The 21,161-nt window shown below is 41.6% G+C and overlaps 1 protein-coding gene across 5 annotated transcripts in view; it reads right to left on the reverse strand.

The window, feature by feature from the left end:
- Window positions 1-21,161, reverse strand: part of pacs2 (phosphofurin acidic cluster sorting protein 2) — a 42,286-nt gene that overhangs the window by 3,818 nt on the left and 17,307 nt on the right. The window contains exons 2-21 of one of the 5 annotated variants that reach the window (XM_077537870.1): window positions 12,821-12,998; window positions 12,279-12,404; window positions 11,929-12,091; window positions 10,700-10,773; window positions 10,527-10,607; window positions 9,949-10,005; window positions 9,719-9,873; window positions 8,547-8,637; window positions 8,413-8,472; window positions 8,218-8,342; window positions 7,952-8,084; window positions 6,744-6,848; window positions 6,545-6,651; window positions 5,680-5,834; window positions 5,323-5,433; window positions 3,724-3,832; window positions 3,189-3,221; window positions 1,834-1,878; window positions 316-358; window positions 181-223 (exon numbers count right to left, since the gene is read on the reverse strand). In XM_077537870.1, coding sequence (XP_077393996.1) covers window positions 181-223; window positions 316-358; window positions 1,834-1,878; window positions 3,189-3,221; window positions 3,724-3,832; window positions 5,323-5,433; window positions 5,680-5,834; window positions 6,545-6,651; window positions 6,744-6,848; window positions 7,952-8,084; window positions 8,218-8,342; window positions 8,413-8,472; window positions 8,547-8,637; window positions 9,719-9,873; window positions 9,949-10,005; window positions 10,527-10,607; window positions 10,700-10,773; window positions 11,929-12,091; window positions 12,279-12,404; window positions 12,821-12,998 — 1,994 coding nt within the window. Of the gene's footprint in view, window positions 1-180; window positions 224-315; window positions 359-1,833; window positions 1,879-3,188; window positions 3,222-3,723; window positions 3,833-5,322; window positions 5,434-5,679; window positions 5,835-6,544; window positions 6,652-6,743; window positions 6,849-7,951; window positions 8,085-8,217; window positions 8,343-8,412; window positions 8,473-8,546; window positions 8,638-9,718; window positions 9,874-9,948; window positions 10,009-10,526; window positions 10,608-10,699; window positions 10,774-11,928; window positions 12,092-12,278; window positions 12,405-12,820; window positions 12,999-21,161 lie in introns of all 5 variants that reach the window. The other 4 variants (XM_077537869.1, XM_077537871.1, XM_077537872.1 and 1 more) reach the window with 4 other exon arrangements.

A 21,161-nucleotide genomic window follows, 5' to 3' on the forward strand; every position in this document is an offset into this window, starting at 1 on the left:
TCCTCTAAGCCACCCCTTCATGTCAGAAGCTGCAATCAAAGCCTTCTGTATGCTCTTGCATAAAAAACAAAAAAAAAAAAATGTATAAACACGTTGTTGGGAGGCGAGGACTAAGCATTTAAAAACGTTTTTACACGTCTTTGGGATTGAATGAGTTAAAAAAATAAAATACAATCTTGCCTGCAGCTGCTGACGTTTGCTCGACTATTCCCACTTTAACCATCTGTAAGATTGAAAGATGACACAGACAGAAAGGCATCATCAACACCTGAATAGACATCGATAAAACGCTACAGGTGACGAGATGTTACTCACGCCAACAAACGGGATGAATTTTTGACACGAGTCCTCATCGGGGCTGCAGTGAAAAAATAAGAATTAAAGCACATAATGACCTTATTTTTCATTTTTTAATCTATTACAAGAAAGAATCACTAAAAGCAAAGGCAAGAGAGGGGAAAAAAAAGCCATCTAAGGTTAGTAACTTCAATTTTACATCCGGGTCATAACATTAGGTACAACTACAGTACACTGACATACCAAATACTGCTACCAAATATTAGGGCTGCTGATTACACTAGATGGATAAAATAAAATAAAATAAAATAAAATACTAAAATAAATCAATAATTTATTCTAGTCATTATATATTTTTTTAAAATAACACAAGTAAAACTTTGAGATTTTTTTTTGTGCTGATTCCAAATCTGCCTGAGATTTTTCTCTGTCTAGACACATTTTTCATAATAAAAATACTAAATATAGTAATATATTTATTATTATTTATGAATGAAGATAATTTCTTTGTGAAACGTTATACAATGCACAATGTTCAAGCTTTTATGGTCAAACTTAAAGAGATACTTTACTTATTTAGCTATTTTTGGCAGTCAAACATTGTTAATATTTTGCTTATAATAAATTTGATATTTTCATTATTTTTCACGTACAATTAGTACCTTTAAAAACATATTTTGCAACTTGCTGTCGACTGGAAATGACATCACAAGGGATCAGGTAACCAATTATAGATCAGCTTGTGAATGTCACATGACCAAACCGAGAAACCAGGTGAGCCGTGATTGGCTAACCTGAACCCTTGTGATGTCATTTTCAGTTGACAACAAGTTGCAAAATTTGTTTTTAAAGGTACTAATTGTACATAAAATAATGAAAGTATCAAATTAATTATAGACAAAATATTAATTTTTTATTGCTATAATGGGCTAAATAAGTGACGTATCCCTTTAAAAAACAAAAACTGAAAATATCTTAAAAATACATTTAGGGACACAAAATTCCATCTCTGATTAAAATTTGCTGTTGACCAGTGTAATTGTCGGCCTAAAAAAAAAAAAATCCATGTCTAATATTTACTTGCACTTTTCAGGAACTTTAAATCAATCTCCTGCAAATTGACAAAAACAGAGTTAGCCCAAATGTAAAAAAAACTGAAGTACAATTGAAAAAATAATAATAATAAAAATGTAACGGTGATAAAAAAAAAAGCCCCTTTCAAATATTGGTCAAGTATTGGATCTTGTTTGACTGTGTTTCTAATATTATGACCCCGAAATTAAACATGCCGATTGGCCGCCAATCAAGGCGGACTCACGTGCCCTCCTCCAAGCACCGCATGCAGCGAACACGAGAGGAGAAAGCGCGGCGAACCTAAATAATAAAAAAATCAAGCAAGAACCTCTCGACTCGACTTATTCTATCACATCTACTGCTATCACGCTATGTGCTATTTTCCCGCCCGGCGAGCGTAAAAAATAGCCGTCACGCAGCATCTAAAAGGGGAAGGATGAGGTGAGAGGATGTTGCTCTTGCCTTGAGGACACCTGCCATCGCCCCCCCAGAGAAGAAACTGACAGGCTACACAAGAGTAAGGGAAAGGGGGGGCACAGAAGAAGAAGAACACAAGCTGAATGTACAGCCCACAGTCGCCTAGCAACAAGATGCACTATGATGCGGTCCATTGGTTAAAGATGCACATGCAAAATGGAAGGTTTGGAATTCAGATGGGGGAAAAAAGAGAATTGTGACGGGTTAACAATTAGAACATGTAAAGATTTTCATTAAAAGTTGTCGTCACGCTCAAATGATATCAAATATTATGAAGGTCTTATTGCAATATTGTTTCAAAACAACCAGAATAAATCTGGAAAAATAGTGGGCCTTATCTCCTCTTAATATTTGCATTTTACCACCATACATTACTTTTGAAATTTTTATGACTTTTTCATCATAATTTAATGCCTCTCAAAATGACATTTTTTTTCTCATATTTCTTTAATTGTTATTTTCTATGGCTTTATTCTCAAAATGACACTATCTTCTTAATATTGCAAGATGATTAATTTGCTGACTTTTTTTTTTCCAAAACTAAAAATTTTATTACCCTAATATTACAACTTTTTTTCCCCTCAAAATGTAACGACCTATCACATTACACGTATTTTCTTCTAACTATTTTCTCTTATAACATATTATAATCTAACTTGTTTCTCATAATGTGAATGGCCTTTCTCTGCAAAATTTTATTATTATAAACATTTCCTTCATACAACTTTATTTCTAAAAAATGACTTTTTTTTTCTTGTAAATACCGTTTTACCCCAGTTTTCCTACTTCTTTTCTTTTTTCTTTTCATTTCCTTTATTTTTTATCTTAAATGATTATAAGAGACTAATCATGTGATATAGGGGAGATTTTGATAAAAGTTAATTTGTGAGAATAAACAAATGTTTCGGATGGGAAAGGGAGGCTGAAAATTACAAGAAAAAAATAAAACAAATATTTAAATAAAAATGTTTTTTTTTTTCCCCCTCAGAATTTTTTCTCCAAAAAACATTTTTTTCTCAAAATCTTGACTTTTTTCTTGTAATATTACGATTATTCTCTTATTAATTTTTGTAATGACTTTTTCTCCCAGAAATATTTTTTCCACATAAGATTTCACCTTCATTCATGTCCAGTTATGACATTATTCTCATTCTCTCCCTAATCTATGGCTGTCTTTTTCCATTTTGGTCGAAATATGCCACTCTTAAAGCAGAAAGAAGTGAGGGCGGAAAATGGCAACACGCACGCACGCGCACGCACACAAACAGATACAGGTGGTGGGGGGGTCAACATGACTGATCAGGCGGCTTGAGAGAGCAACTGAAAATGGCGCACAATACCTGACGGAAAAATCAAAATGAAAGCTCTTTTTCCTTAAAAAAAAAAGACACAAAAGAAAAAAAAAAAGGACAACAAAAAGCACAAGTATGTTATTTGCACACACACACGGGATGAAAAGACACGCACACGTGCAGTCATCTTTAACTATCCTTTTTTTTTTAAACGAGTAAACACTCACCAGACTATTTATTAGGTACACCAGCACAAGCGTTAATGCCGTCCTATTCAAAACAGTGCTGCTTTTATGAAGATAATTGTGGCTAGATGAAATAACCAAGCCATTAGAAACAGTATTTAGTGCTCACTAGATTGTGCAGGTGTACCAAATATTGTGGGTCTGCTTAAAAACAAGTCAACTGGCCATTTGTACAGTTGTGCATTAGAGGGATTTGTTAGCTCAATTCAAACACTGACAACACATGAATGCGGTTGAGGGGACTCATGAAAAGATTTACTAAAACATTTTTATATATAAAAAAAAAATGTGACGGGTGGAATCACTTTTGTGTGATACAGTAGACTAGATATTCGTACCTCTTTTGTTTGTACGTGAGCATGGCCTCGGCGATAGGGAGCTGATGCGCTCCGTTGGCGCCCAGCATGTACTGCGTCACCCTGGACACCACGTCCGGACTCTCCTGGGCTGCACACGTCAGATATACGCAGTACACGACTCACAAAAAAACTTTCACAAGGAAGCTAAAATGCACTATGACCTCAAGTTGACTGTCTGTAGAGTGACGTAGCCCTACACAATAGTAGTAATAGTTTTTTTTTTTGTCTTTTCTTAACCGCTTACTCCTCACAAGGGTCGCGGGGTGCTGGAGCCCATCCCAGCCGGCTTCGGGCAGTAGGCAACCCTGAACTGGTTGCCAGCCAATCGCAGGGCACACAGAGACGAACAACCATCCACACTCACAATCATACCTAAGGACAATTCAGAGTGTTCAATTAACCTGCCATGCATGTCTTTGGAATGTGTGAGGAGACCGGAGTACCCGGAGAAGAGCCACGCAGGCATGGGGAGAACAAACTCCACCCAGGAAGGCCGGAGCCTGGACTCGATCTTGCGTCCTCAGCACTGGGAGGCGGACGTGCTTACCACTCTCACACTGTGCCGCCTGTAATAGTTCATTCTTACAAAATTATTATTATTATTATTTTTAAATAATGCATCTTTTCTCTACAGTGATGCAGCCCAATACAATCGTGAATAATAGTTTATTCTTAAAAAATATTTTTTTATTTTCAAATAATGCAAATTTTCTCGCATAATGTTTTTCTCGGGATAAGACTTCTTATAATACTATTTAATGGGGTTTTTTCACCATGAAATTTTTTAACTTTGTTGTAATCATACATTTTTCTTATAAAATTACAACATATTCTCACGATAGTACAGTTTTTTGTCATAATATTGTGATTTTATTCATTTACATTTTTTATTCAGGTAAATTTAAGACTTTTTTTTTCTCACATGATGATTTTATTCCTTTTTTTTACATTATATTGTAAAAATTTTAACTGTATTTTTTTTTTTACTTTATTCTTTTATGGGGGAAGATTATATTCCGATAATATGTAAACTTCATTATGATATTAATATGACTCCAGTAATTTTACAAATGTATTTTCAGTTGTTTTTTGTTGTTGTTTTTTTTACATTGTTTAAATTTATTCACAAGTATATTAGTATATTTGAACTGTTATTCTCATAAAAAATGGCAACTTTACTCTTATAACATTCCAATTTTGTGGCTTTTTTTTCTAAAATTAAAACATTATTGCTTGACTTTAAAATGGAAAAAAAATAATGCTGGAAAATGTAAAAAAAAATAAAAAAATAAAAATAAAAATAAGAATAAGAATTTTCATTTTTCACTTACTCTTACTTACTTACTCTTTTTTTTTCATAACTCCAATAATTGTAATATTATAACTGTACTGATAATGTTGTGATCTCTTTTTTCAGGGTGGCCCCTTAAAATTGCTATAAAGAAAATAATAGTGTCATTATGTATTTTCTGGGACACCCTGCAAACAATTCTTTGAAAGGCCGACTTTTGTTAGCACCACAGACAAAATCCAATAGCATCTTTAGGAATCCAAACATCGGAATGGAGGTCCCCTTACCGACGACAGGAGCCTCGGGCTTGTGAAAGAGGTCCTTCCAAGCAGCGTCCTGGAACAAAGCGTTGTATCTGTAGTCCACGGTGCCAAGATACTTGGACACGGGGTGTGCACCTGAACACAACCACACTTTTCATCTTAAATATGTGTCACTTCAAAGTTAGCGTTCAAGCATCAGTTGCTTCTAAAACTGCGACTATCAATGCTAACCGTTAGCACGTCAATGGCGTTGTGCATTGTTGTTTAGCATTAAGCTACGCAGACTAGCCTAAGCCAATCCTAAAGTAATTTTGTTTTTGTTTATGTTTAGTTTGATGGTTAACTTAAACTACAAAGCAGAAAGAGGGACGCTGCACGCACCCAGCGGGATGATGAGGAAGCGCATGTATCCCAGCCAGTCGGGGGTCTTGTGGGTCAGGTGATCCACAAAGAAGCGGAGCACGGCGCTGAGGTAGTGTTGCGCGCCGGCCACCGCGATCTTGATGGGGACGGGCGTCTGCGAGTTGCAGTTGCAGCTGTGTGCACACAAGCACACGCATACACGCACAGAATTATTCTCAACAGATAGCTGCTATCTTTTTTTTAAAACCTACATTATGAGTATTTTGTATTTAATACAGAGCAGTGATTCAACCCCTACATATTTCGCCTAGCAACAAGCGTGACGAGACCAACGGAGGAAAATGATTGAAATTAAATTACTTAATATTAAATGAAGTGAAATCAAATTAAATTGAATTAAACAAAAAAATAGCCTAATTGAATTAATTAATAATTATTTAATTAAATAAATATTTAAATTAAATTACTTTATATCCAAACAGCACCGCAAAAAGAATGAAATTAATTAAATTAAAATCATTATTCTCAACAGATAACTGATAGCTTTTTTTTTTTTTTTTTTAAACTACATTGAGTATTTTGTATTAATACAGAGCAGTGATTCAACCCCTACATATTTTGCCTAGCAACAAGCGTGACGAGACCAACGGAGGAAAATGATTGAAATTAAATTACTTAATATTAAATGAAGTTAATTCAAATTAAATTGAATAAAAATAAAAAATACCCTAATTTAATTAATTAATAATTATTTAATTAAATAAATATTAAAATTAAATTACTTTATATCCAAACAGCACCGCAAAAGGAATGAAATAAATTAAATTAAAACATTATTTATATGTTTAAATGATGCGCAAAAAAAAAAAAAAAAAAGCCTCACAATCTCTGTATGCGGGACACGATGGTGTTGAACGCCGCCTGGATGTCTGCCGTGGTGCAGGTGCACACGATGGGCAGGTTGTGGTTCTGTAGCACGTCCGACAGGTACTTGAAAGGTAGAGCAGAACGTACGCTAAAAACAGGAGCTCAAGAAAGAGCGTCCAAAAAAAAAACAACTAAGATTTCGGAGGCCATCTCACCTGTCCCTGCCAATCGGACGTGTTGATGAGGATGATGCTGTCGGGAAGCTGGTTGTCCGATACCAGGATGTGGTTGAGCTGATCGTACACCGTCTTCCTTGGGATCTGCATGTAAATGGCTTTGGAGGACTTAGGATCATTTAGCATGGTCTTTTTTGGATCATTTTTAGCCACCGTCAATTTTATATTAGATTTATAGATCATGTTAAGATATTAAACATTTCATACATTGCATTCAAAAATATTTTTCCCTGATTTGAGTTGCTGAAAGCTTAAAAAGTTTAGCCATAAGTACGCACAAAAATATTTTTTACATCCATTTTTATTTTGACTTTTAGTCATTTATTATTTAGTCATTTATTTACAGATTTATTTATTTAGTCATTTATTTATAATTTGCGACTTTAGTTGCTAGACAACAAGTTGAGATGACAGTGGACAAGATAGTCGTCCATTACTGGAGCTCCATTGCAAGCAGGCGAAACTTCCTTGTTTGCCGAGCTGCTCACTTGACCAATGACAGGCAGTTTGCAATAGTGGAGTCCAACCCAAGACACGCTTAGGACCGCCCCCTCATTTTAATAACATTTCAACTTGGCAGTACGGACCAAAACTGCCAAAATTAAAAATAAATGACTAAATAAATAAATCAATAAATACACGACTGGATAAATAAATCAAGAAATAAATGACTAAATAAATAAATAAATGACTAAAAGTGAAAATAAAAACAGATATAAAAAAATATAATTAAAAAATTAAATACAAATATATTTATTTAAGTATCTAACTTTTTTTTGTTCTTTTTATATTTCCATTTATATTTATTTTTGGATATCATTTTAAAATCATATTTTTTTTATATCTGTTTTTATTTTCACTTTTAGTCATTTATTTATTTATTTAGTCATTTATTTATTTTGAATTATGGCAGTTTTGGTCCTCTATATTTATCACCCTCTCCTGCCCACTTTATTTACAAAGTTGGTAAATATTCCACAACAACAAGCTAAATTTAAGTCCGATCCACTTATCTAATAAGCTAACTTCGAACGTGCTGACTCGCAAAGGCTGTTTTCATCAGTCGCCGGCGTTAGCGGCTAGTGGCTGAGAGGAGAGTGTTTGTTTGAACAATTGCGGTGCAAATGTACAAACTTTGCCTCAGTTTGAGCCAGGAAAAAAAAAAAAATTGTTTAGTGTCCACTTACTTGTAGGTGGCTGCGAGTGTCCAGCGCTCGCTCGTTGTCCAAACTGTTGGCCCGCTCGTTCTGAGGCCTGCTGGGTTGGCGTTCCTTCAGCGACGTGCTGCGACCTCGCCTGCCCGCCATTTTGGGTTCTTGCCTGGGAAAAGTCAAGTGTCAGCTTCATTCATGAGTCAATCAATCATGGGTTGGACTCGATCAGTGGTTCTTAAAAAAAAAAAAGCGCATGTGTAGTGTAGTCAGTTCCACATTTCCCAGTCCCGTTTGTTTACCTGTTGGACGAAATGATGAGCGACTCGGTCTTGGTCATCTTGCCACTTGGGGGAAGTCTGTCCAAGAACGTGTCCATGTTGTCCATCTCCAGCTCCGTGGTCGGCGTCACCGCCTCAGGATGCTCCTGAGAAAAATCGCTTCCATAATATAATATTGACTAGCATCACTGCGTGTCCGTGTGTGTTTGCACTCACATAGGAGATGTTGTCAGACACATTGTCCTCACCGACACATTTGTCTTTGTCGGGTTCAATCTGGCGTAAGTGCACAAACGTATGAATATGAATCCAGTCGCTGGTATTGATAATTGACATATTGCTGCTCTGACCGGGCTGGGGGGCTCGCGGTGGCTGCGGCTGCTGTGGATGCTTCCGATTTCCGTCTGCGAGCTGGACAGGGACAGACCCTCGAAATACGGCCTGGAAAAGTACATGAATAACTTTTTTTTTTTTCCTCCTTTTCAAGTATCTTCAATGACTAAAATGGGATATGGATGAAATGGGTAACATTTTTTATATATATATATATATATTTTTTTTTTCAGAAATAATTTTAAAAATGTATTAATATTTCACAATTTCATGTTTTATTTTATTTTTTTAGATTTTATATATATATATATATATATATATATATATATATATATATATATATATATGTATACACACACACAGTAATTTTCATTAAATTCCATGTATTGCTTTTATACATATATTTAGGTCTAAATATGATTTTACTTTTTGTAAAGATATATTTATTTATTTTTAACAAAATTATATCGCAATATCCTCATTTTTGATGTTACTTCCATTTATTATTCACAGTCAATATATTTCTTAATGCGAATATACATATATTTTTCCTTTTTTTTAAGCTTATAGCACATTCTCAGTTTTTTTCTGCTTTCATTTATGTTGTGATGTGAATATTAGTATAGTATTTAGTATTTAAAAATATATATAGTGTTTTTATTTTTATATAGAAATTGATACTTTTAACAGTGCACATTGATTTTCTCATTATACTTATAACTTATTTGCCTTTCCGTACATCAGAAAAAAAAAATGCATATACTGTACATGTATACATGTTTAACATATTCTATTAATATTTTTGTATCACTTCCTCATTTTTATGTGCTAAAGTATATTTTTTCTAAATCAAAAACAATATATACACATTTATTTATTTAAATTTGTATATGTATATATTTTTAACATTTTCATTTAATTTGGGATTTTATATATTAAGAAAGGCCTATGATATCTAATTAAGAATACGATTTTATTCTATTTTTTTATTTATTTTCTTTTTAAATTATTTTATTCTTTTCTCTGTAACACTTTGAGATCATGCTGATGAAAAGTGCATTACAAATTGAATTTATTATTATTATTATTATTAATATTATTATTATTATTATATTAAACATTATTATATTTTTGGGGGTAAAAAACTAAAACAAAAAAACAATGTCATATCACCGTCACACATTCTCACTTGAGTTTGGGTTTAGGCGTGCTGAGGACGCTGTCGTCGTCGTCCAGCTCGGGTCCGCTATCGCTGGGGTTGTCAAACTCGACACTATCCAGGTCCAGATCTTCCTCCTCCACCTCAGGAGGGACCTCGGCTGGATCCTGCTCCGAGTCCAGAACCTTAGTGCACACACGTGCAGTATTTACCGCCTGCAGGTGCAGTCGTCATCTTCGTTATCGTGAAGTGTCGGTCACCTCGTCAGACACTCTGAATCGCTTCAGAAGAGCCACCACTCTCTGCTTGAAGTTTTGCTGCTAAAAGAGCATAAAATGAACAATTAGTCTGCTTTAGCATTAGTTTTAAGATACATTCACATTTCTCTTTCGTTTCAACTTTAGATTTACATTAATTCTGGTTTAAGATGAAGCTTTATGTTACAGTTCACGTACCCCTTCCCCCTTCATGGTAGCTTTAGCCTTAGCTTGTTTAGCATTTGTTTCAGATAATGCTTTAGCTCCAGATTTAATTTGTCACGCTTTAATTTTAGTTTCAATGTTGTCAATGTCACCTAAAGTTCTAGTTTTAGCTTGTTTAATCTCAGTTGTAGTTTTACTTTGAACTCCAAGCTTATGTTAATGTTTTAGATGACGTTTGTTAGCATTAGCGTTCGTGTTGGCTTTAACTTACCATTAGGTTTAGCCTTGCTTGAAGCTAACTTTAATTTTAGCTTTAGTATTAGTTTCATTTTACAGTTGACTTTCACCTTCACCCTTCCTATAGAATTAGCTTAATTTGAAAAAAAAAAAATCTTTATCAAATGAATTTATTTTACTCTTGTGATGGATGCCGTCCTGACGATGGACCTTCTCTGCTTCTTTGGCTTTCGCACATCATAGTCATCATCTTCCAGATCCTGAAGACCACCAAAATACCCAGAAAAATGCTTTTAACTTCCGTCCTTGTATGTTTGTTGTTGTTTTTTCCCCTCCATTTTGACAATCCCACCTGAGCCTGTGCGGCATCGTCGCTGGCCTCCTGCTCTGAGGAGAAGCTCTCGTACTCCTCCTCTGAATAATTATCTGAACAAGAAGAAAAAGAAGTGTTCAGAATCGGTCAACACTACTCAGGTTCACCGTTAACTACATCATTGATAAACTGGACATTCCGTAATAAATATTAAACAAATATATTGGGTTTTTTTCCACAGAAATTTTGTACTGGCCTGCTCCTTGTTGCAATTCCAAAAACACACATTCGTGAATTATGTATTGTGAGGTTGAATTTGTTGAGCATAACTGCAGGACAGGGAGTCCTTGAGTTAAGGCGCACTCGACCTAAGGCTTCTCGACTTTACAACGGTTACACAAGCTCCGCCATTTTGGCCCCGTCCGCCATTTTGGTTGGCCCCTCGTCCACTATTTAGCCCTTAGCTAGTGCTAGCGCTTGTGCACTTGTGGGAGTATCTTTGGGTTTTTCACCCTCTTTTTCACACATCAAACCCCCCCCCCCCCCCCCCCCCCCTTCTTTTCCATTTACCTCTAAGCAGTAATGGTAAGTATAACATCTTATTTTTTTATTTAAATGTATTTTAGATTTTTTATGCAAATTATTTTGATGTAAATATTGACTTTAATGGAGAAATTCGACTTACGCTAACGTAGGAACGTAACTCCGACGTAACTCGAGGACTCCCTGTATTTTAAACTTTGGTCTCAACACAAAGTTTTAAATTTGTCCAACGGCTGTTGCTAAAATGCTAACAGTTCATATGCTACCGAGTTATCAAACTGTGGAGAAAAGGTCGAGTGATAAGTATATTACACTCTGTGGAGAGGTACTATTCTGAAAGAGTGCAAATGCTAATGTCGGGTATTTGTTACGCTAACATATAGCAAGATTGTAACCTGAAAAGTTGATATGTGAACACACAGCAAAACAGCAGACTGAAAAACTTTACAAGGATTTACATTTCTCTAAGTAAGTGTGTGCTACTTTATGACCAGTGAAAATTGATACAATGCTAACATGCTAACAGTAGATTTGCTAACAGCTACTTCCTGATTTCAGAAAGGCATTCAGTTGAAAATATGGAAGATCCACCACAGTTTCTTAGTGTTTCAAATTTGACGAATGCTACTACATTGTCCACAATATAAAAAATTCCTATTAGGGAGATGGAATGATGAACGACTCCAAACACAGCCTCTATCGGGATGGGACGTTGAAGATGGTACCGGAGCATTTGATCTTGTGTCCGGCCTGCAGACTGCCATCCTCGTGGTCGATGGGCTGGCTGGAGAGCGAGAATATCCAGATCTCGGCCACCTTCCCCAGGAGGTCCTTCTGGTGGCTGCAGAGAGGCAGCACCTGGCCACCCTCCGTCGGATGCTGCATCACCTGGAGGATGACAAAAAAAAAAAAAAAAAGTGTTTGGGATGCGCTTCTTCGTAAAAAAGTAATTAGGCACCGGTCCAAGAAAAATAAACTGGTGGTCATCTGAAAACAGGTGGTATGAGATACCACTAGGATATGAACTGGTTCAAAAAGTTGTTTGTCAACGTTGAAAGCGATTGGTTGCCGGTACCTCGGCCATGTCGATGGAGCCCACGGCCAGCGTCTTGTAACCCAAGATGGTGCGGTTCTTGTAGCGCTTGCGTCTCTGCAGCAGGATCTGAAGCTTGTTGCCCTCACGTTTCAGGAAGTGAGGGTACTGACGACACAAGGGGAACGCCAAACGTCAACTGCAATAAAGTCACTTGGAAATATTTCAAGCGAATGAGTGAGTGAGTGAGTGAGTGAGTTGGTCAGAGAGTGAGCGAATAATGGAATTAGTTGGCTAGTTGTGAGTGAGTGAGTGAGTGAGTGAGTGAGTGAGTGAGTGAATTAGTTCATTATTTGATATGCGTCGTGAGTGGGCTGTGAATTAGATATTTGTGAGTTAGTTTGCTGGTTAATTAACTGAGTTGAGTGCGTGTGTATGATTTTGTTGAGTGAATGAGTGACTTATTTAGTCAGTCAGTGAATTAGTTGGCGAGTCGTGAATGAGTGAGTTTTATTAACACTGGAGTGTGCTAATGCATCGCACATGAATAGCGATTGTACTGGATGATCTTTTTGTCTTTGCACCTGCAGTGAAAAGGTGAGGGCCAGCTCTGTCTCGACGGACCCACTGGGCGGCAGCACGATCTCGTGGGACCTCAGGATGCGCTTGGAGCCCTGAATTTTGACGGCGATGACCACGGAGATGAGCTCCTTGTCCAGTTCTCTGAGCACCACCAGCTTTTTCAGAGTCAGACTGCAAAGCCTGTTGGGAAAAGGCCATTGCAGTACAAAAATGTCTCAATAGAGGGCATTATTCTGCTCTGCCACAACAACACATTCATTAGTTTTTTGTTTCATGATGCAGCAGATAGAACGACAAAAAGTACACATGAATTAAAATAATTTATATCACCTCAAATACTTTCATATGAATTATGTAAACAAAATAAATGCAACACATTTCTAAAAAGTATTCACACAGTCACGTAAATAAAAAGCACGTCGTTCTAGTTTTCCCCGCTTTCGCATGGAGCTCTGCCAACACGACCAAATGGGCACCCCGGAAGGACTGTGGAGGGGGATCCATCCAGGGGGTGGCATTGTGCGAGTGCGAGACAGCGGGTGGGATTTGGGGGGATGTTTTCAGACACTTCCTGCACGAGACAAAAGTTAGTGGGGGAGGAACCCTTTGGTTCTATTGGACTAAATTATTCCAAGAGGCTCACCATGAATCATCTCCTTTTGAGAGCCCCCACGGTGCACTCTGTACCACTGACCTCTCCGATTAAACATTGGCCAGCGAATCGTTTCTCCACTGACAAAAAAGCTGTTTTCTTGCCAACCTGCTGCCTCACACAGTTGAGAAAGGACAGGGTGAACGGCATAAGCAGAACTTATTGTTCAGATTTTTTTTCTTCTCAAGTCACATTGGGAGGCCGACTTGTTGCTAGGTAGATACTTGACGAGGGCCTGACGGATATGGATTTTTGGTGGCCGATTCTGATCTTTGGCAGAATAAAATTCCAATAACCGATTAATTAAAAAATATATACTGTATAATGAATAAAATAAATTCTTTTTGGGGGGTTTTATTGTTTAAAACATATTAATTACAGACAAAACATTTGAGCGTTTTTACATTGTCTGTTTGTATCTGTTTAACTTTACAACAGAGAGAAAAATCGGTATAAACACATTTGAAGAATGCAGAATGGTTAGAGCCAGTCTGCTGAGGCCGGCTTGCTGTTTTCTGTTAAGAAATGATTACAAACTTGACCACACATGTACTCAGCAATCTTCCACTCACATGCACACATACATAGACAAACAAGTACACAGTGTTCCAACTATGTTTTGCATTTGCATTATTAGGGTTGGAACACCCATGTAACTAGGGGCGTGAAAACCAAATAAAAAGAGGGTGAGGAGGCGATTTTTTTCAGAGAGTGCAGTAGTGAATTGTATCAGTCAGTTTCTCTCCTCTCTCCTCATGAGCTTTGAACTGAGTGTCTTCTCTCCTTTTTGTGTTGTGTTTAAGTGATGTCAAACAGGTAAACCTGACAGATTTATTTCAGATTTTAAAACAGCTCATATTAGCCGATTAAATTGCCAAGACAATTAATTGGTCAGACCAAGGTTTGATATCTTTGGCTGAGCTCACTTTTAAGAGGTATAACTTCAGTAGCATTGATGCTAGTTTTGTTAGCGCGTTTATGGTGTTTAGCATTGTGTTTTAGCACTAAGCTAGCAAGACTCGTATGTAAACCACAAATGTTTGGTTATAGACACAAATTGGAAATCTCTTTGTTTTATGTTTAAACTTCAACTTCAAAAATGTTTCAGAATTGTTGTGAAAAACCCATAAGAAAAAAACTCTTAAAACGAAAGCATCTGATCCCCTGTACGCATGAAACGTCAAAAAAGCAAACATTGAGACAAAGCTGGCCGACAATGGGAGGTTTGAGGCAACTTTCAATGGCGACCTTTCTCCCTGCAGGAATCGCGGTACGCGAGCCCCGAGAAGCCCCAGGCACGGCCGCCGCCGGCCCCCGTGAAGGCACGTATTGTCTTCTCTGGCCTGCGTGCGCAATGACAATAGATGCATTCTGTGATGCGGTTCCGAGCGTGGTGCCGGTCGGGATCGGGATGCGGAGGCAGATGGAGCTAAATATCTTCCAGCCGCGTTTGGGCTTGGATGGCGTTCTTTGTTTTGGAATGCACCACAGTGGGTTTAAATTGGCGGAGTGTTTTCTAAGAATTAATCTCCTTTAAAGAACAGCTATTTTTAAGAGAACACCGAGTTATTTCTAAGAGGATCCGTGTTGATGGTGCTGATCCATTTCTACTTGGCAGGCTAACACTTAGGTTACATAGTTATTGACCTGATTTCCATAAAAAAAAATAATAATAATTTTCTTAACCGCTTGCTCCTCACAAAGGTCATGGGGGATGCTGGAGCCTATCCCAGCTGGCTTTGGGCAGTAGGCGGGGTACACCCTGAACTGGTTGCCAGCCAATCGCTGTCATGTTTTGGTTCTGTTTGGGGTAGGTTTTGCTTTGTTTTTGTTGGGTTTTGAGTTTGTCATGTTTATGTTCTGCTTTTCTTGTCTTCCCTAGTCTCGTTAAGCCTTGCCATGTCCACCTGTGTTTGCCTGCCCTTCCTCATGTGTCAACCAATCAGCTCCCCCTTCCACTTGTGTCTTGCCCAGCTGTGTCTCGTCGTGTGTAATTAGTGTGTGTACTTAGTCATCGGTTTTCGTTTCAGTTCTTGTCGGTTCATTTTTCCTGTTTCCCTACGTTCTTGCTTGCCATAGTTAAGTCTACTCTTGTATAGTTTTTCCTGTCGGTATTTTGTTATTCTTTGTCACCAAGCCTGTTTGCCACTTTAGTTTTTTGTTTGATTAAATTGACTCCTTTTGAGCACCTCTGCCTCCCTGACTCGTTCCACCTCCTGCACTTGGGTCCACCACCACGCTTCCGAGCCCTGACAGAATGAACCGACCACGAAAGGACCCAGCAGGGAGCCGGTGCCGACCGGCACGACGTCGGCCAGCTCCCAGACGCCATCAGCCTGTTGACCAACCCCGTTCCCTCTATGTGGGTTCAGCTTTCTCTTCTGGTACTTGTGTCTCCGTGTTCCCCTCACCTGTTAAAACCTATTTATCCAGTTCACCACCTTATGATTCCCATTACAGTTATTTAAGTGATTCTGATTTGGAACTCACAGACACAGAGTTAAACATTTCTGATTTTGACACCAGTTTTTGTTCACCTAGTGAGTCTCCCCGGGCACTTCCTTATGACACGATTTTGTCACCCCACGTTTTTGTTGACCACGATCCCGAGTTTGATTTTGATTCAGAGTTAGAGGATGATTGTGAAGTGAGTGAGCACACCAAGTTTGGTTTGAGTGCGAGTGAAAGCTTTTATAGTTTTTTGTTTGCACGTTCCCCGTCACGTCAAGTAGCACCTGTTTCCGCGTCACCTGGTTCCCCGTTGTCTCGAGTTCCCCGGTCCCTTGGTCAACAGGCTGGTGTGACTACAGCCCCAGCTTCCCGCAGACAGAGGAGGAGGCAGAGGCGACCCAAGCCACAGCCTGTGCCGCTGCCGCCGCAGCCCCTGGCCGCTTCGCCTGTGCCGCCGCAGCCCCTGGCCGCTTCGCCTGTGCCGCTGCCGCCGCAGCCCCTGGCCGCTTCGCCTGTGCCGCTGCCGCCGCAGCCCCTGGCCGCTTCGCCTGTGCCGCTGCCGCCGCAGCCCCTGGCCGCTTCGCCTGTGCCGCTGCCGCCGCAGCCCCTGGCCGCTTCGCCTGTGCCGCTGCCGCCGCAGCCCCTGGCCGCTTCGCCTGTGCCGCTGCCGCCGCAGCCCCTGGCCGCTTCGCCTGTGCCGCTGCCGCCGCAGCCCCTGGCCGCTTCGCCCGGGCCGCCACCTCCTGTTCCTCGTCAGGCGGCGCATGGAATGCGGCCGCCACCTTCTGTTCCTCGTCAGGCGGCGCACGGAATGCGGCCGCCACCCCCTGTTCCTCGTCCGGCGGCGCACGGAATGCGGCCGCCGCCCCCTGTTCCTCGTCCGGCGGCGCACGGAATGCGGCCGCCGCCTCCTGTTCCTCGTCAGGCGGCGCACGGATTGCGGCCGCCGCCTCCTGTTCCTCGTCCGGCGGCGCACGGAATGCGGCCGCCGCCCCCTGTTCCTCGTCCGGCGGCGCACGGAATGCGGCCGCCGCCCCCTGTTCCTCGTCCGGCGGCGCACGGAATGCGGCCGCCGCCTCCTGTTCCTCGTCAGGCGGCGCATGGATTGCGGCCGCCGCCTCCTGTTCCTCGTCCGGCGGCGCATGGATTGCGGCCGCCGCCTCCTGTTCCTCGTCCGGCGGCGCATGGATTGCGGCCGCCGCCTCCTGTTCCTCGTCAGGCGGCGCATGGAATGCGGCCGCCGCCTCCTGTTCCTCGTCCGGCGGCGCATGGATTGCGGCCGCCGCCTCCTGTTCCTCGTCCGGCGGCGCATGGATTGCGGCCGCCGCCTCCTGTTCCTCGTCCGGCGGCGCACGGAATGCGGCCGCCGCCTCCTGTTCCTCGTCAGGCGGCGCATGGAATGCGGCCGCCACCTCCTGTTCCTCGTCCGGCGGCGCATGGATTGCGGCCGCCGCCTCCTGTTCCTCGTCCGGCGGCGCATGGATTGCGGCCGCCGCCTCCTGTTCCTCGTCAGGCGGCGCATGGAATGCGGCCGCCGCCTCCTGTTCCTCGTCCGGCGGCGCATGGATTGCGGCCGCCGCCTCCTGTTCCTCGTCCGGCGGCGCATGGATTGCGGCCGCCGCCTCCTGTTCCTCGTCCGGCGGCGCATGGATTGCGGCCGCCGCCTCCTGTTCCTCGTCCGGCGGCGCATGGATTGCGGCCGCCGCCTCCTGCTCCTCGACCGGCGGCGCCTGGCCAGCGGCCGCCTTCGCTTGCACCAGTTCCGGCGGCGCCCGGCCAGCGGCCGCCTTCGCCTGCACCAGTTCTGGCGGCGCCCGGCCAGCGGCCGCCTTCCTGACCGGCCCCGCCGGGTCCTCCTCGTCGGGCGTCGAGGACGCCCTCCTGACCGGCCCCGCCGGGCCCTCCTCGTCGGGCGTCGAGGACGCCCTCCTGACCGGCCCCGCCGGGTCCTCCTCGTCGGGCGTCGAGGACGCCCTCCTGACCGGCCCCGCCGGGCCCTCCTCGTCGGGCGTCGAGGACGCCCTCCTGACCGGCCCCGCCGGGCCCTCCTCGTCGGGCGTCGAGGACGCCCTCCTGACCGGCCCCGCCGGGCCCTCCTCGTCGGGCGTCGAGGACGCCCTCCTGACCGGCCCCGCCGGGCCCTCCTCGTCGGGCGTCGAGGACGCCCTCCTGACCGGCCCCGCCGGGCCCTCCTCGTCGGGCGTCAGGGACGCCCTCCTGACCGGCCCCGCCGGGTCCTTCTCGTCTGGCGTCCGGGACGCCCACCAGACTGGCCCCTCTGGGCACTCTTCCTTTGGCGTCCGGGACGTCCACCAGACTGGCCCCGCTGGGCACTCCTCGTTTGGCGTCCGGGACGCCCACCTGACTGGCCCCGCTGGGCACTCCTCGTTTGGCGTCCGGGACGTCCACCAGACTGGCCCCGCTGGGCACTCCTCGTCTGGCGTCCGGGACGCCCACCTGACTGGCCCTCTGGGCACTCCTCGTCTGGCCACCTCTAGGCTTTTGGCATTTTGTTTGGTTTTTTTTGGACTGCCCTCGATAGTGGGCCACGCACCCTCCCGCCTGTTTTTGTTGTTTATGGACCTTATGGGACATCTGGGAGCTGTCCCTTGAAGGGGGGGTACTGTCATGTTTTGGTTCTGTTTGGGGTAGGTTTTGCTTTGTTTTTGTTGGGTTTTGAGTTTGTCATGTTTATGTTCTGCTTTTCTTGTCTTCCCTAGTCTCGTTAAGCCTTGCCATGTCCACCTGTGTTTGCCTGCCCTTCCTCATGTGTCAACCAATCAGCTCCCCCTTCCACTTGTGTCTTGCCCAGCTGTGTCTCGTCGTGTGTAATTAGTGTGTGTACTTAGTCATCGGTTTTCGTTTCAGTTCTTGTCGGTTCATTTTTCCTGTTTCCCTACGTTCTTGCTTGCCATAGTTAAGTCTACTCTTGTATAGTTTTTCCTGTCGGTATTTTGTTATTCTTTGTCACCAAGCCTGTTTGCCACTTTAGTTTTTTGTTTGATTAAATTGACTCCTTTTGAGCACCTCTGCCTCCCTGACTCGTTCCACCTCCTGCACTTGGGTCCACCACCACGCTTCCGAGCCCTGACAATCGCAGGGCAAGCAACCATCCACACGCACAAGCACACCTAGGGACAATTCGGAGCGCCCAGTTAACCTGCCATGCATGTCTTTGGAATGTGGGAGGAGACCGGAGTACCCGGAGAAGACCCACGCAGGCACGGGGAGATGTCTTTTATTCATACTTTTAGCACTGATTTCTTTATATTATTTAAAAAAAATAATAAATACAAATGTATGATAATATATCATGCTCTACCTAGAGGTTTTTATATTGTATTTTATTGATATTTAATTATTAAAATAACTTGTTTTTACTAGTGATCTGCATTTAATGCAAAATATATATTAAACGATATATCTCATGTCCGTGCAGGAGAGGACAATCAGATTATTTGAACTCAATTTTTAGAATATTTTAAAAATAATGTATCAATATTATGTTATATATAACGAAGGTTTTATGTAAAATACCTTTAAAATATATTCGTATTTATTTAATAATTTTTTAAATTCTGATCTGCATTCAATTTGTACGATCAACAAGTTAATGTCATTTCAATATTGAATCATTGCTCTGTATTAAATAAAATTTGAAAAAAAAAATAGGTTGGTTTTGTCTGAGCTACTTCCAGGTTTGTTTACGGTGTCCGCCTGTGTAATAAAGTGTTGGCCACCGAAAAACTTGCAAGTGTGTGCAGGGCTGCGCCTTCCATCTGCTCTGTTTATGCTGCGCTACGTTCCGTGTCGCACGCACTTGGCAGCTGCTGATTTTTTCTCTGTCACACGCACACACGCACGCACACTGTCACCCCAAAGGACATGCGGGCTCGCCAGCCTTTGCTGAGGTCAGCGTGGCGCTAGGCTGAAGATTATGCAATCGCTAAGTCACATGATAGACTTGGACGAACAAAAGTTTTGGGACACGAATTCCGGTGAAGGAATAAGACGATCATCACTGCCCAACTGCGACCTGATGCAAGTGGACCGTAACGGCTAAAAGTGAAAATGAATTTCTTGATTCACAGCCAATCTTTTTTCACTATAGCTCCATCTGTTGGAGCTGGTGGGTATTGCCCCATTTTGCCACCATTGGAGCAGACAGTAACGATTAAAGATGGACATAAATTACTGAAAATTCCCTTTTTATCCGGATTTGCAGCATTTTTTTTCCTCCACAGCTCCATCTGCTGCAGTTCAAACAGAACATTTGACAGTAAAGCTGCAAACAACATTTTCTGTGACTTCTTTTTACTTTTTCTTCTTATCCTTTGTGGGGGTTATTTGCCGTTTCAAGGTGAGCAAGTCTATTAAAAGCCCGGACGGAGATTGGAGACATTTAATGAAGCCTTGACATTGCTTTCATGCACTCTCAGCCCTGTTTCTTTTCTTTTCTTTTCTTTTTTTTCTGATGGAAAATTCCATCTATTTTCAAATGCTGCATGAAAAGGATTGAAGCAGTGGAGTGCTGACATGCGATACTCGATTAAGTGACGTCTTCCAGACAATTATGATCATGAGAAGAGCAGCAAGTGCGGAAATGCCATTATGAGCGCCGCCTGCTGTTTGTTGCCTTCATAATGGTTTTCTATGGCATATAAATGTATGAATGTACAGTGTGGCGATGGACTGGCACTGTGTCAGTGATGTAAGACTTTCAAGATTTTTGAGCAAACAAGACAGGATGACACAAAATGTACCAAAGTCGCCCAGGGTCCAATAATAGTAAAAACATAGCGAGATGTTGAAAAGATCCATAAAAAGATGCACTGATAAAAATTATTTTTTTGGCCTTGTAAATATTGCCTTGGTTTCATAATTATATATACTTAATGTTTCTACATTTACTTAAAAACGTTAGGTGTACTTTAATGTGCTACTTGGTTCTTGTGTGTAATGTTTTTACAGCAATTGTTGAAGTAAATTTTAGAACTGCTAGAAATGTGTAAACTTAAATGGTAGTTGAGTTATTCTTTTTAAATAAAATAATAATATGCAAGTAAAATTTACTTGAAAAATTCTCTTCTGAAATTTACTTAGATTTTCTGAGTTAAAAAAATTGTTTTTTTTTTTCACGTAAATATTGCTCACTTTTTTTTTTACAGTGTTGCGGATTATTTACTTTGATTTTATTTTATTATTTTTAAATATTTTTTTATTATTTTATTATTCATTTC

This window comes from Festucalex cinctus, chromosome 12, assembly GCF_051991245.1.
Source record: "Festucalex cinctus isolate MCC-2025b chromosome 12, RoL_Fcin_1.0, whole genome shotgun sequence".
In the NCBI taxonomy this organism is placed as follows: domain Eukaryota; kingdom Metazoa; phylum Chordata; class Actinopteri; order Syngnathiformes; family Syngnathidae; genus Festucalex; species Festucalex cinctus.